Below are 16,839 nucleotides of genomic sequence, written 5' to 3'. Positions count from 1 at the left end.
TAAATAAATCTTTAAAAGAAAAAGAAACAGCTACTGGTTCTTAGACATTGATCTATTTATTAAACGAGCTTTTTGAACATCCCAAGCCTTGTGTATAGTCCAAGGGAAGTGGGATAACTATATACACTCCCTGCTCTCTCTGAGAAATGGCCCAATGAAAAGACAAGGATTTAATCAGATAATTAAGTGTGAAACCCTGGTTTAGGCATAATGAAGGAATATTTAGCAGTCAGATGTCTTGTCTCCTCCATGAAGTTTGTACAATGGAAGGGTAAAGGTCCCCTAGAAAGGAGAGGTTAAACTGAATTCACAAGAGAAACCTAAGAGCTGGGGGTGTATGTAGCTCAGTGGTAGAGCATTTGCCTAGCATGCAGAAGGCCCTGGGTTCAAGCCCCTGCACCACAAAAAGTAAAGGGAAAAGCTGCTAACTGTGGAAATGAGTAGAAAGGGTCCTCAGAAGGTACCCATAGTTAGTTCGCGAGCTACACAGAACCTGTCTCAAAACCCATGCCCATCCGGTAACCATAAGGTACCGCTCCTTAGCTATCTGACCATTTGAATCTCAAGGAAGCATTTGCTACAGACACCTGCCAGCATGTCTGTTCTGGCAGCATTCACAAGCCAAGGCAAGGCATAAATAACCAGCAGCAGTCAAATGGATAATATATACACATGAGGTCCAAGGATCAAATTCAGGTCACCAGGCCTCTGTGGCAAGCACCATCACCTGGTGGATTGTCTCTGTGGCCCACACAGAGTTTTAATCAGCCATAAAGAAGGAAATCCTGGGGTTGGGGATTTAGCTCAGTGGTAGAGCACTTGCCTAGCAAACGCCAGGCCCTGGGTTCGGTCCCCAGCTCCGAAAAAAAAGAAAAAAAAAAAAGGAATCCTTTGCAGGAAAATGGATGGAGCTGGAGGTCATGTTAAGCAATTAAGCCAGATTGACAGACTAATACTGCATGTTTTCTTATATGTGGAGGGTGTGTGTGTACGCGTGCACATAAGAGAAATTTGGGACAAGGAGGGCATAGTGAGGGTGTAAACTAGAGCACAGTGCATGCTGTACGTAGTATGTGATGATGAAACATTCTGTATGATAAATACATGCTGACAATAACAAGAAGAATATTCTTAAGGTAATATTAATAGCTAAAAGGTGGGAGGTGGGCCAAGCAGAGCGTGTGCTCCCTAATTGGCAGCGGTCACTAAGGGAGGACTAATGAACTACAGTTCACATTGGCAAAGTTTTCAATCCTGGGAGAGGCTGCAAGTTACATTGTTTATAGCGTAAGGAAACAGTGAGGTACCAGGCTTAACATAAGAGAGCAGATCTTTCCTTCGGATTTCTTGGAGGAAAGAAACAACCAATACAGTGAAACCCTGGGGGATGTCGCCAGAGTCCAGCTGAGCTCAGGCCAGGATGGCAATGAAGGATTTCCAGAGTGGAAGATGAGGGGAAGGGAAGGGAACATGCGTGGAGAGACCTCAGCCTTGAAATAGAACATGGGTGGGAGGCTTTCTTGATAACACTCAAGACAAAACCAGAGGGGCAGGACACTCTGAGCCACAAACTTGACTTTTGTTGTGGATTGGACTTGGTACTGATGGTCCAGGAACTCAGGGTAAGTAGGGTATAAGGTCTGTGGCGCTTCCAAAGTGAACAGAGCTGAAGAACAAAGAAACCAGAATCTTCAAGAAAGATTTGAAAATGGGATTGTGACTTCGATGTGCAGTAGCAGAATGTGGAGAGAAAAAAGAGGAATGAGACTCAGGAATGAGGCTCAGGCCTGAGGAAGTGCCAGCATTGAGCATCTGGAGGCCATCCAGAGAGTGGCTTGGAGGGTAAGGGGAATTCAAAATGGCCTTCACTGGGGGAGAACAATGAGACAGAATGACGGGACCCTTTTGGATTTGTCCCAATGGACTTGCGACATTGACAGTGAACAAATGTATCTTCACTACTCTTTGGTCACATGGTTATAGGGAAGGCATACTGTACACCTTGAGGTGAACACTGATTGCCTGGAAGAACTTGGGAGCTCCCTATTTAGGGATGGAGACCCTCCCCAGAGAAAGTACTCTAGTCCATGTCTACAGAGTTCTTAACTGCATTACATATTTGGTCACCTGGGGCCCACAGGTGCGGCTGCCTTCTGTGTTCTCACCTGGCCTGCAGAAATGACACGTACTTCATATATGGCTGCCTTACCCTTTGGTCCATTTTCTCAGTCCATTGCATGATGGGACCCATTTAACCGTCTGCTGCTGATGGCCAGTTTGTAGTTTGGAGCCGTTACATGCCTAAGCTCAGCTCCCCGTAGGTTTCCTGTTGCATGAACACTTTCTGTGTCCTTCAGCACCTGCTTGGGATTCTGGTTCTGCTCCTTAGAGCCAAAGTCCCATTATGGTGACGTCTGCCCCATCCTCCTTCCAACACAAGAATGCCTCCTGTGAGGCCAGACAGGTTTTTGCAGCATTTTTTAATATATAAAGCGAAAAGATCAACAGTGGACTGTGTCCAGCCTTCATTACACATCCAAAGCACAAGAACAGAGAGATCCATCAGGAAAAAAGTTAGAGTTCACACCAAGAGCAGAAATGCAGTAACCAGTAGTCGAGGGAGTGAGGATTCCATTTTTAGTGGGGCTGGGGAGTGGAGGAAAAAAATGTTCCCAAAGCATGGAAGACACCCAGTCTTCAGTCAAGAAGGTGGACTGACCTACAGCAGACCAGGCTTTCAGACAGGCAGAACGGAGCCAAGGAGTGAACGCTCAGACCTGGCAGGGCCCTGGCAGGAGAACATCCAGCCCTGTGCTCATCAGCACTTTAGCTTCACCAAACTCGCTAGTGCTTCAGACAAAGCCACCAACACATCGCAGTGAGTTTACGATTGTCGGCCTCTGCTGGGTTCTCTATAAAGTCTCCAGAGAGCGGCTCAGCTGCTCTGTCTGTCCTTCCATCCCCAGGAACCCACAGAGTTCAGTTCCTGTAACTGTCTGCTGACTCCATTGCCCGATGTGCCTTCAGTACTGCCACGGCCTCTTCTATCTACGGAACATAAAACAGAGGGACTTAGAGCAGCCACCCCCATACAGACAGCCCCAGAAGGGCCATGACTTCATTTGCATCATCATGGATGCACGGAGCTCTCATACCCTCCTGCTCACAAGATCCAAGCCTACTGCCGCCTTCTTAAAACAGAGGTAACACTGCTGGACATGACTCCGTACCGCCAGAACACAGCTACTTGCACTGAAGCTTTACTAGGAACCTACACAACTCATCTGTGGGGGGACTGAAATTGTGAACCCTTAGCTAAGACCCAGCAGACTGATGTCAGCTGCCCTAACTCTAGGACAGCCCTTTGTCTTCACTGTGTGGCCACCCAGTCTCCACCTGCCTTGGCGTGGAGGGACTCTGGGGACTCCAACAATAACAGAAGCTCCAGGTTGTCCATCTCCAGCAGCATGCCCGTGATCTTGCCAGTCAGTGGGGCGCAGGCATCGTGGATAAGGGAGTAGAGACGCTCCCCTGTGTAGAACAACCTAATAGCTTACACACACACCTGCCTCAAAGCCCAGTGTTCCAAGAGTGGCATCGCCGAGTGGAGCAATGAGGGTGTCTAGGATCTTGTCCTAGAACCTGTCACCCCAAGCTATATCATGTAACATTACTAGAATCTCTTCTTTCCAACTTTATAAAGTGGGCATAGCAACCCCACCTTAGAGGAAGGGTCAGGTTGAATATTATATATAACCTATAAGTATGTGTATTTAGTATATATTATAAATATAGTTATAAATATATAGTGAGGTAAATAATATAAACATAATAAAATGATAATATATAAATATAAGCAATACTATATAAAGGGATCTACAGCAAAGTCAGTTGAGTTTTGAAACTCCATTTGTTTGTTTCGTGAGAAGTGGTTCTGACTGGACACATTGAGATGCTGGCCAGACAGGATGTAATACTCGACTGGAGACATTAGCCCCTGAAGACAGTGTCTCTCACTGACCGTGAAGCTGCTGTTCATCCAGGCTGCTTAGCCAACAAGTCCTGCTGTCTTCCCATCTCCAACCTCCAACTCTGGAGTCAGGGCACACACAGCTGTGGCCAGCTTTATGTGCATGCTAGGGATTCAAGCTGAAGTCCTCAAACTTACACAGGAAGCACCCTTATCTACTGAGCCATACCTCCAGTCCCCACGGTTGCTGTCTTCTCATAGAGCCTGTCAGAAACTCTGGGGCTGGAGAGAAGTACTCTTGAAGCTCAGAGTCCAGAGGGAACAACCTGCATTTTCCCAGCACACAGGGTTTTCCTGCCTCCCACCATGAGCACGGAGAGACAGATGAAATTTGACCAAAGCTTCCCCACATTCTAAGAGATGGGTAATGACCGCTCTGGCCCAGTAAAAACCCAAGGCTATTCTCCTACCCTGCTTCTCGGTCCTGATCCCATATCCAGATATTTCCCACCTAAAGTAGGAGCCAGAGAGCAAGCTGGAAAAAAGCCTTGGGAGCGTCAGCCCACTGATCTTTCAAGACAAAAGGACAGAGGCTTAGAAAGAGGCAGTTTGGGTGAAGCTACCTAGTCTCCCAGTGATGGAAGAAGTCCTTGTTCCCAAGTCTGTTCTCACTCAAGGTGCTCTCGGCAGGCTAGTCAGCCCTCCTGCCTGCCCCAGTGTGGGAGAGCCAGCGACTCACCGATCATCTGCTTTTGCTCATGCAGGGGTGCAGCATCCAGCATGGACACAGTCAGAGGCTGATGGCCAGGGACATACACGGTCGACTCCTGGACCTGCACATGGTGCCAGGTACACATTCCTTAACCACACAGATAGGAAAGGCCTCACACACTTTCCCCATCAGGTAAATACAAGCATCCGGGAAACGCTCTGACGAGGGAAGCAAGGTCTACACAGTCAGGGGTACCAGAGCGGCCCTAACAAGTGTGTGGACTGGAAGACAACAGAGATGCTGTGAGCTGTCGAAGGCCCCTTAAAGACCACTGTCACATGAGAGCCACACTTAATAATCACTTTGCATCTGATAAAGCACTTTTCTCACAAGTTTTTGCTTGTAAGAAACCCACAGCAACAGCATGTTCCGTGAACATGACAGCATCTTTTTTTTTTTCCTTTTTCTTTTTTTTGGAGCTGGGGACCGAACCCAGGGCCTTGCACATGGCGCCATCTTAACGGGGTGTGTTGCATGTGTTGTATGTGTTATTCCCGATTTCACTTGAATTTTTAGGCTTGCTTTTTAAAAAAAAAAAAAGATATTTATGCATTTATTTTATGTACATGAGTGCTGTGCATGCCAGAAGAGGGCACCAGATCTCATTACAGATGGTCGTGAGCCACCATACGGTGGCTGGGAATTGAACTCAGGACTTCTGGAAGAGCAGCCAGTGCTCTTAACCACTGAGCCATCTCTCCAGCCCCCTATATTGTCTAACCTTAAAAGTACTGTTGCCATTTAAAGACAGTTGGTTTTTCTTTTTTTGTGTTTTTGTGGTTTTTTTTGTTTGGTTGGTTGGTTTTGGTTTTTTTGTTTTGTTTTGTTTTTGCAAGAAGTCATCCAAACTAGACATTGAAAATCTAGGTATGTTTCAGTAAGACTGAATTTGAAACCGTTGTGGGGGCAGGAGAGACATAGCCTTTTAATTAGTAAATGAAATTGTGTAAGTCAAGAAAAGCAAGGACCAGAGGGAAAAAAATGCCTTGGGCAAACTTATGGGCTAGGATACCCAGAGGACACAGTAAGCAGACAGCCTTACCCCATGGGCACTGTGTACAGCGGAGGATCCTCTATGTGCCAAAAGAGGCTGGCCTGGAATACAGGATCCCTCCCCACCTGGTCCTGTAGTCTGGGTACCAATGTTAACTGTAAAAAAAGAAAGAAAGAAAAAAGCTGGTTTCAAATGGCCACTTAGAAAAATACATAGCGGTATTTAGCGGGAGTCCCAAACCAGCGGATCCCTGCCCGCAGCAGCTCTCTGCTCCCAAACCCCGTGGGAGAAAGACCTTACCGCCTGGACAGGTGGGCACTCCTGAGGCTGCAGAGCAGAAGAGACCACCAACACTGCCCACCCCTGCCCACATCCCTGGCCCAAGAGGAAACTGTATACGGCCTCTTGGTTCCCGTAGAGGAGGGCCCAGGAGCAGCAGATCCGCTGCGTCTGAGACACCGCCGGAACCTGAAGGGACCGACCGGATAAACAGTTCTCTGCACCCAAATCCCGTGGGAGGGAGAGCTAAACCTTCAGAGAGGCAGACACGCCTGGGAAGCCAGAAGAGACTGCACTCTGCACACATTACTGATTCCAGAGGAAAACACCAAACGCCATCTGGAACCCTGGTGCACGGAAGCTCCCGGAAAGGGCGGCGCAGATCTTCCTGGTGGCTGCCGCCGCGGAGAGCTCATAAGCAACACCCCACGAGCAAACTTGAGCCTTGGGACCACACGTAAGACCAACTTTTCTGCTGCAAGCGACCTGCCTGGTGAACTCAAGACACAGGCCCACAGGAACAGCTGAAGACCTGTAGATAGGAAAAACTACACGCCCGAAAGCAGAACACTCTGTCCCCATAACTGGCTGAAAGAAAACAGGAAAACAGGTCTACAGCACTCCTGAAACACAGGCTTATAGGACAGTCTAGCCACTGTCAGAAATAGCAGAACAAAGTAATACTAGAGATAATCTGATGGCAAGAGGCAAGCGCAGGAACCCAAGCAACAGAAACCAAGATTACATGGCATCATTGGAGCCCAATTCTCCCACCAAAGCAAACACGGAATATCCAAACACACAGAAAAGCAAGATCTAGTTTCAAAATCATATTTGATCATGATGCTGAAGGACTTCAAGAAAGACGTGAAGAACTCCCTTAGAGAATAAGTACAAGCCTACAGAGAGGAATCGCAAAAATCTCTAAAAGAATTCCAGGAAAACATAAATAAACAAGTAGAAGCCCATAGAGAAGAGTCACAAAAATCCCTGAAAGAATTCCAGGAAAACACAATCAAACAGTTGAAGGAATTAAAAATGGAAATAGAAGCAATCAAGAAAGAACACATGGAAACAACCCTGGATATAGAAAACCAAAAGAAGAGACAAGGAGCTGTAGATACGAGCTTCACCAACAGAATACAAGAGATGGAAGAGAGAATCTCAGGAGCAGTAGATTCCATAGAAATCATCAACTCAACTGTCAAAGATAATGTAAAGCAGAAAAAGCTACTGGTCCAAAACATACAGGAAATCCAGGACTCAATGAGAAGATCAAACCTAAGGATAATAGGTATAGAAGAGAGTGAAGACTCCCAGCTCAAAGGACCAGTAAATATCTTCAACAAAATCATAGAAGAAAACTTCCCTAACCTAAAGAAAGAGATACACATAAGCATACAAGAAGCCTACAGAACTCCCAATAAATGGGACCAGAAAAGAAACTCCTCCCGTCACATAATAGTCAAAACACCAAACGCACAAAATAAAGAAAGAACATTAAAAGCAGTAAGGGAAAAAGGTCAAGTAACATATAAAGGCAGACCTATCAGAATCATACCAGACTTTTAGCCAGAAACTATGAAAGCCAGAAGATCCTGGACAAATGTCATACAGACCCTAAGAGAACACAACTGCCAGCCCAGGTTACTGTATCCTACAAAACTCTCAATTAACATAGATGGAGAAACCAAGATATTCCATGACAAAACCAAATTTCCACAATATCTTTCTACAAATCCAGCACTACAAAGGATAATAAATGGTAAAGCCCAACATAAGGAGGCAAGCTATACCCTAGAAGAAGCAAGAAACTAATCATCTTGGCAACAAAACAAAGAGAAGAAAAGCACACAAACATAACCTCATATCCAAATACGAATATAACAGGAAGCAATAATCACTATTCCTTAATATCTCTCAACATCAATGGCCTCAACTCCCCAATAAAAAGATATAGATTAACAAACTGGATACGCAACGAGGACCCTGCATTCTGCTGCCTATAGGAAACACACCTCAGAGACAAAGACAGACACTACCTAAGAGTGAAAGGCTGGAAAACAACTTTCCAAGCAAATGGTCGGACGAAGCAAGCTGGAGTAGCCATTCTAATATCAAATAAAATCAATTTTCAACTAAAAGTCATCAAAAAAAGATAAGGAAGGACACTTCATATTCATCAAAGGAAAAATCCACCAAGATGAACTCTCAATCCTAAATATCTATGCCCCAAATACAAGGGCACCTACATACGTAAAAGAAACCTTACTAAAGCTCAAAACACACATTGCACCTCACACAATAATAGTAGGAGATTTCAACACCCCACTCTCATCAATGGACAGATCATGGAAACAGAAATTAAACAGAGACGTAGACAGACTAAGAGAAGTCATGAGGGAAATGGACTTAACAGATATTTATAGAACATTCTATCCTAAAGCAAAAGGATATACCTTCTTCTCAGCTCCTCATGGTACTTTCTCCAAAATTGACCACATAATTGGTCAAAAAACGGGCCTCAACAGGTACAGAAAGATAGAAATAATCCCATGCGTGCTATCAGACCACCACGGCCTAAAGCTGGTCTTCAATAACAATAAGGGAAGAATGCCCACATATACGTGGAAATTGAACAATGCTCTACTCAATGATAACCTGGTCAAGGAAGAAATAAAGAAAGAAATTAAAAACTTTTTAGAATTTAATGAAAATGAAGGTACAACATACCCAAACTTATGGAACACAATGAAAGCTGTGCTAAGAGGAAAACTCATAGCGCTGAGTGCCTGCAGAAAGAAACAGGAAGAGCATATGTCAGCAGCTTGACAGCACACCTAAAAGCTGTAGAACAAAAAGAAGCAAATACACCCAGGAGGAGTAGAAGGCAGGAAATAATCAAACTCAGAGCTGAAATCAACCAAGTAGAAACAAAAAGGACCATAGAAAGAATCAACAGAACCAAAAGTTGGTTCTTTGAGAAAATCAACAAGATAGATAAACCCTTAGCCAGACTAACGAGAGGACCCAGAGAGTGTGTCCAAATTAACAAAATCAGAAATGAAAAGGGAGACATAACTACAGATTCAGAGGAATTTCAAAAAATCATCAGATCTTACTATAAAAGCCTATATTCAACAAAACTTGAAAATCTGCAGGAAATGGACAATTTCCTAGACAGATACCAGGTACCGAAGTTAAATCAGGAACAGATAAACCAGTTAAACAATCCCATAACTCCTAAGGAAATAGAAGCAGTCATTAAAGGTCTCCCAACCAAAAAGAGCCCAGGTCCAGACGGGTTTACTGCAGAATTCTATCAGACCTTCATAGAAGACCTCATACCAATATTATCCAAACTATTCCACAAAATTGAAACAGATGGATCACTACCAAATTCCTTCTATGAAGCCACAATTACTCTTCTACCTAAACCACACAAAGACCCAACAAAGAAAGAGAACTTCAGACCAATTTCCCTTATGAATATCGACGCAAAAATACTCAATAAAATTCTGGCAAACCGAATCCAAGAGCACATCAAAACAATCATCCACCATGATCAAGTAGGCTTCATCCCAGGCATGCAGGGATGGTTTAATATACGGAAAACCATCAACGTGATCCATTATATAAACAAACTGAAAGAACAAAACCACATGATCATTTCATTAGATGCTGAGAAAGCATTTGACAAAATTCAACACCCCTTCATGATAAAAGTCCTGGAAAGAATAGGAATTCAAGGCCAATACCTAAGCATAGTAAAAGCCATATACAGCAAACCAGTTGCTAACATTAAACTAAATGGAGAGAAACTTGAAGCAATCCCACTAAAATCAGGGACTAGACAAGGCTGCCCACTCTCTCCCTACTTATTCAATATAGTTCTTGAAGTTCTAGCCAGAGCAATCAGACAACAAAAGGAGGTCAAGGGGATACAGATCGGAAAAGACGAAGTCAAAATATCACTATTTGCAGATGATATGATAGTATATTTAAGTGATCCCAAAAGTTCAACCAGAGAACTACTAAAGCTGATAAACAACTTCAGCAAAGTGACTGGGTATAAAATTAACTCAAATAAATCAGTAGCCTTCCTCTACACAAAAGAGAAACAAGCCGAGAAAGAAATTAGGGAAACGACACCCTTCATAATAGACCCAAATAATATAAAGTACCTCGGTGTGACTTTAACCAAGCAAGTAAAAGATCTGTACAATAAGAACTTCAAGACTCTGAAGAAAGAAATTGAAGAAGACCTCAGAAGATGGAAAGATCTCCCATCTCATGGATTGGCAGGATTAATATAGTAAAAATGGCCATTTTACCAAAAGCGATCTACAGATTCAATGCAATCCCCATCAAAATACCAATACAATTCTTCAAAGAGTTAGACAGAACAATTTACAAATTCATCTGGAATAACAAAAAACCCAGGATAGCTAAAACTATCCTCAACAATAAAAGGACTTCAGGGGGAACCACTATCCCTGAACTCAAGCAGTATTATAGAGCAATAGTGATAAAAACTGCATGGTATTGGTACAGAAACAGACAGATAGACCAGAGGAACAGAATTGAAGACCCAGAAATGAACCCACACACCTATGGTCACTTGATTTTTGACAAAGGAGCCAAAACCATCAAATGGAAAAAAGATAGCATTTTCAGCAAATGGTGCTGGTTCAACTGGAGGGCAACATGTAGAAGAATGCAGATCGATCCATGCTTATCACCCTGTACAAAGCTTAAGTCCAAGTGGATCAAGGACCTCCACATCAAACCAGATACACTCAAACTAATAGAAGAAAAACTAGGGAAGCATCTGGAACACATGGGCACTGGAAAAAATTTCCTGAACAAAACACTAATGGCTTATGCTCTAAGATCAAGAATCGACAAATGGGATCTCATAAAACTTCAAAGCTTCTGTAAGGCAAAGGACACTGTGGTTAGGACAAAACGGCAACCAACAGATTGGGAAAAGATCTTTACCAATCCTACAACAGATAGAGGCCTTATATCCAAAATATACAAAGAACTCAAGAAGTTAGACTGCAGGGAGACAAATAACCCTATTAAAAAATGGGGTTCAGAGCTAAACAAAGAATTCACAGCTGAGGAATGACGAATAGCTGAGAAACACCTAAAGAAATGTTCAACATCTTTAGTCATAAGGGAAATGCAAATCAAAACAACCCTGAGATTTCACCTCACACCAGTGAGAATGGCTAAGATCAAAAACTCAGGTGACAGCAGATGCTGGCGAGGATGTGGAGAAAGAGGAACACTCCTCCATTGTTGGTGGGATTGCAGACTGGTACAACCATTCTGGAAATCAGTCTGGAGGTTCCTCAGAAAATTGGACATTGAACTGCCTGAGGATCCAGCTATACCTCTCTTGGGCATATACCCAAAAGATGCCCCAACATATAAAAAAGACACGTGCTCCACTATGTTCATAGCAGCCTTATTTATAATAGCCAGAAGCTGGAAAGAACCCAGATGCCCTTCAACAGAGGAATGGATACAGAAAATGTGGTACATCTATACAATGGAATATTACTCAGCTATCAAAAACAATGGCTTTATGAAATTCGTAGGCAAATGGTTGGAACTGGAAAATATCATCCTGAGTGAGGTAACCCAATCACAGAAAAACACACATGGTATGCACTCATTGATAAGTGGCTATTAGCCCAAATGCTTGAATTACCCTAGATGCCTAGAACAAATGAAACTCAAGACGGATGATCAAAATGTGAATGCTTCACTCCTTCTTTAAAAGGGAAACAAGAATACCCTTGGCAGGGAATAGAGAGGAAAAGATTAAAACAGACACAGAAGGAACACCCATTCAGAGCCTGCCCCACATGTGACCCATACATATACAGCCATCCAATTAGACAAGGTGGATGAAGCAAAGGGCAGGCTGACAGGAACCGGATGTAGATCTCTCCTGAGAGACACAGCCAGAATACAGCAAATACAGAGGCGAATGCCAGCAGCAAACCACTGAACTGAGAACAAGACCCCATTGAAGGAATCAGAGAAAGAACTGGAAGAGCTCGAAGGGGCTCGAGACCCCATATGTACAACAGTGCCAAGCAACCAGAGCTTCCAGGGACTAAGCCACTACCCAAAGACTATACATGGACTGACCCTGGACTCTAAACTCATAGGTAGCAATGAATATCCTAGTAAGAGCACCAGTGGAAGGGGAAGCCCTTGGTCCTGCTAAGACTGAACCCCCAGTGAACTAGATTGTTGGGGGGAAGGCGGCAATGGGGGGAGGATGGGGAGGGGAACACCCATAAAGAAGGGGAGGGGGAGGGATTAGGGGGATGTTTGCCCGGAAACCGGGAAAGGGAATAACACTTGAAATGCATATAAGAAATACTCAAGTTAATAAAAAAAATTAATATATCAATTTCAAACTAGAGCTAAAGTACCAAACTATAATAAAATGTAATTTTATCTGATAAAATTAAAAAAGAAAAAAAATACATAGGAAATTTCGGTGAATCGGTAAAGAAATTGGGACGTGTAGGCACTGCTGGCAGGAATGCTGGGTATACAGCAACTGTTAGAAATACAATACGGGGTTCCTCGAAGAATTAAACATGGGGTCAACACATCCAGCAATCTGGGTTCTGGATGAGTAGTACTCAAAAGAATTGGAAACAAAGTCTCGAGATAATCTGCAAACTGGTGCTCATAGTAGCAATATCCATGTACAAGAACCCACGGGCGAAAGCAATCCGTGTGTTCGACGGGTGAGTGCATAGCCAAAAGACACAGAATCTACCTGTGCAGACACAGAATCTACATGTGCAGACACCGCCTCCTGTGGGAACATCACTGAATCTTGAGCACGGTGTGCTAAGTGACAGCGAGTCACAAAGCACCAAGAGTCCAAAGCTACTCACATGATGCAACCATACTTAGAGTCATAGGGACGTCGGCTTTCCCGCCTTGCGGCTAAGATCAAGCGCAAATGCAAAGAGGCAAAAACGGGATGGGTTTGTTTGTCAGAGGCTGGAAAGAATTTATGACTGAAGAACTGGCTAATGGGAAGTTTTGTTTTCAAGGCAATGGCTGCAGACCGTACTCAGCACTGTGAACGGCCTGGATGCCTCTAAACTGTAGGCTTACAAACAATAATGTTCTCACTGTCCTCGCAGGGTACCGTGGTTCACTTCCCAGCACCCACACAGCAAAGCAAAACCGTCTGTCACTCTAGTTCCAGGGTAGCCTCTGACCTCCATGGGCACCGCACACAAACTCCACATACATATGTGGAGACTAACACTTGTGCACATAAAATAAGAATAAATAAATCTTTAAAAGACAGTGAAGCAGTCAATTAGAGGTTGTGCGTGTTTTACAACAATTCAAGATTTTTTTTTTCTTTCGGAGCTGGGGACCGAACCCAGGGCCTTACACTTGCTAGGCAAGCGCTCTACCACTGAGCTAAATCCCCAACCCCCGTTCAAGATTATAACCATGAGCCTGGGTGTCGAAACCTGGCAGCGACAGAAGACTGGGGGTTTCATCTGACTCATTATGCAGAATCCCTGAAGAACAGCCCCTCCTGCATGCCGAGCTCATGGGTTCGAGGATATGGCCCACAGATACACTTGTCTCTAAAGTCACAGTACCTTCCATACTTGTTAAGACTCAAGTCCTTCCATTTTGGACTCACCAATCCTCCCAACAAAGTGGGCACACTATTTTTTAATCCCTGTTTTAAAGATTAAATCAGCAGACATAGCAATCAACAAGGGTCACAAAGTGACACTCAGGCTGGATGCCATGCTAACACTTATGTTACGGATACCCCCCAAAGCTGGCCTGGCTCACTAGGAAAGCAAGGTCAGTATGGAGCCTGGTCTAATCTTACCTCCTCTGCCAAACCCCGGTTTTCTCACTCTTTGACACCCTTCCATTCCGAATCCTGGGATGTTCACACTTACACACTCACCTACTCTCTGCGTGTGAGGCACCTGGCTGGAGGCCTGGCTGGCACTGCTGAGGTGGATACAGGGGTGCGGTGCCGTGCTTAGAGGCTGGACCACCGAGGCAGCTGGAGGGCAGGTAGCTTACAGCACAGAGAAAAACAGAGAGAGGTTTTGGGTGATAATCAAAGTACCATGCTGTGCCCTAAGTTCCCGGAGCTGGAGAGGAGCTAGAGATTCACAGCAGAGACAGACGGGCAAACAAAGAGAGACAGAGACAGAGAGACAGAGACAGAGAGACAGACAGACAGACAGAGAGAGAGAGAGACAAAGAGAGAGAGAGGAAGAGAGAGAGAGAGAGAGAGAGAGAGAGAGAGAGAGAGAGAGAGAGAGAGAGAGAATGAATTTACCAATACCAAGAACTCTATGGAGCGTGTACAGAGATCTGCAATGACAAAACCAGCTCTTTTTCCCCAGATCCTCAATTTCTCAAGTGCCCTGACCATTCACTTGAGTCCCAAGAGAACTGCATCTAAGCTGGGTGCTCAGAAAGGCCATTCGTTAACAATTTAGCCAAAAAGGGTTTCCTTTTTAATTCCCTGCTTCGCAAGATTTTTCAGCCCCAAACCAGACTATGTGTCCGGCCACACAATGTGTCTTTGCCAGGGTTGCCATAGTGCTTGCCACCTCATGAACATTTCATTTAGTCCCAAGTTGAGGAGAGGAAACTGAGGCTCAGAGGAGGCAGGGGTAAACAATTCTGAGAAATGCAAAGCCAGGCTTGATTCCATAGTTGTACACTGCCTCTTCTCCTGAGGCTCACATCTACAGGCTAGGCTGAAGGTGGGAAGGGCTGGGTCACTTACATGAAGGTCCATGAGGCTGGGCTGTCCACCTGGGGTCAGGTTGCATTGGGGCTATGGAGGCAGAACTATAGTACATAGTCTGGGTTGTAGACTGTGGAGGAAGAGGATCCGAGGTGAGGAGCTCCAACTCTTCTCAAGGACACAACACTATCCCCCATAGGAAGCAGCTCAGGGCTCCGTGGAGGATCCACCCTCCCACTTCATCTCCCTTTATCCCTGAACCCCTCAGAGCAAGACCTCGGATTTATGTCAACCATTGCTCCTTACACTGACCCAGTGACCTAGATAAAATATGCCACTCCAGTTTGTTCCAGCTCAAGCAATCACTGAAGAATGTTAGCAATGGGTCTTCAATCACAAATTCCTCTTTACTGCTCTGAGTTCTATGAGGTCACTTCCCTAGCCATCTCCTCAGAATGCAACAGCCATGGCAGCTGTGTTGGGAAAAACGCTACAGGTGCTGTGGCTGTTTAAGAAGCCCAATAGATTCCAACATAGGGCTGGAGAGATGGCTCAGTGGTTAAGAGCACTGGCTGCTCTTCCAGAGGTCCTGAGTTCAATTCCCAGCAACCACATGGTGGCTCACAACCATCTGTAATGGGATCTGATGCCCTCTTCTGGTGTGTCTGAAGAGAGTGACAGTATATTCACATTAAATAAATAAATAGATAGGTTGATTCCAACATAACTGGGGGAGATAATGGATACAATAAAGAAATTCAAGCTTTGATTAATTCAAGATCTCCAAAACTCATTTAACCACGGAGTCCCTTCCAGACAACATTCAGGAATCTCCCACAGATTAGAAGACAAGAAAGCATGTAGGCCCCTCTAAAGACAGATCAAATGAGGCTTTAAGGGATTGGAGCAGCTTGTCCAAGGTCATTTCAACAGAACCTCTGTCTGTGACGTTCTGTTCCCTCAGCCGGAGCTGGAGACATCCTGTCACCTGGTGTACAGCAGGGAGCAGGTAGCTGGTAGGCTGCTGGAAGGAGCTCAAGACAGAGCGAGAGAGGCGTCTCCTATACTGGTTGGTCAAGATGGCCTTCCGCTCCTCCTTGCGCTGTGCCAGGGCCACATACAGTGGTTTCGTACCCACGATGCGCCCGTTCATCTCTGTCACAGCCTTCGTTGCCTCTTCTGGAGAGGAAAAGCACACAAAGCCAAAGCCCTTGCTGTGGCTACTTTCTGTCATCACCTGAAAGCAAGACGAGATAAGGGTTGCTGGGCACAGGGAAGCAAGGCTCCAGGGATAGTCGCTTCTCCTCGGGACCACGTACACCACTCAGCAGACCCTGAGACGTACTGTGGTAATGGAACGAACCACACAGCCCTCATTTACTGAGACCTACATGTGCTTACATGGTGGCTCACACACAGCCTCCTGATGAGGGAGGAACCATGGCTTCCCCTTTACAGGGGGAAATGGTGGCTCAGAAGTGACTTGTCCAAGGCCACCTACCTGGTGGTTCAAGTACAACCAGGACTCAAGACATTCTGGTGGTTTCTAGTCTTCCTTAAGGTATAAGGTGGGGTTCTTCAGAAGTTTGCAACAGACTTTCCAGCTGCCTTCTTACCTTATAATTTTGGACTTTAGACTATCACTTTACAGTTCCAGAAAAGCTTAAAGAACATGACAGAGAGCAATGTGTGGTGGTGCACAGCTGTTACTCCAGCCCTGGGAAGGCCGAGGCAAGAGGATCATTGAGAGTTCAAAGCCAGCCTGTGCTACATTGTGAGTTCAAAGCCAGCCTATGCTACCCTAGTGAGTCCAAAGCCAGCCTGTGCTACATAGTGAGTTCAAAGCCAGCCTGTGCTACCTGGTGAGTCCGATGCCAGCCTGTACTACATAGTGAGTTCAAAGCCAGCCTGTGCTACATAGTGAGTTCAAAGCCAGCCTATGCTACCTAGTGAGTCCGATGCCAGCCTGCACTACCTAGTTAGTTCAAAGACATCCTAGTTACACAGTGAGACCTTGTTTCCGACCCAAGAGC

General features: G+C 45.0%; 1 protein-coding gene across 1 annotated transcript in view; it reads right to left on the bottom strand.

Annotated features, from left to right (window-relative positions):
* Positions 1 to 2,979: 2,979 nt before the first annotated feature.
* The window catches only part of Pabpc1l (poly(A) binding protein, cytoplasmic 1-like), a 30,245-nt gene continuing 16,385 nt past the window's right edge, over positions 2,980 to 16,839 (bottom strand). Inside the window, exons 7-13 of the mRNA XM_087655274.1 lie at positions 15,795 to 16,043; positions 14,846 to 14,936; positions 14,006 to 14,122; positions 5,785 to 5,891; positions 4,710 to 4,803; positions 3,401 to 3,531; positions 2,980 to 3,048 (exon numbers count right to left, since the gene is read on the bottom strand). Coding sequence (XP_087511400.1) covers positions 2,980 to 3,048; positions 3,401 to 3,531; positions 4,710 to 4,803; positions 5,785 to 5,891; positions 14,006 to 14,122; positions 14,846 to 14,936; positions 15,795 to 16,043 — 858 coding nt within the window. The remainder of the gene's footprint in view (positions 3,049 to 3,400; positions 3,532 to 4,709; positions 4,804 to 5,784; positions 5,892 to 14,005; positions 14,123 to 14,845; positions 14,937 to 15,794; positions 16,044 to 16,839) is intronic.

Source organism: Rattus norvegicus, chromosome 3, assembly GCF_021556685.1.
Source record: "Rattus norvegicus strain SHRSP/BbbUtx chromosome 3, alternate assembly SHRSP_T2T, whole genome shotgun sequence".
Lineage (NCBI taxonomy): Eukaryota > Metazoa > Chordata > Mammalia > Rodentia > Muridae > Rattus > Rattus norvegicus.
This window is presented reverse-complemented; position numbering and strand designations above follow the sequence as displayed.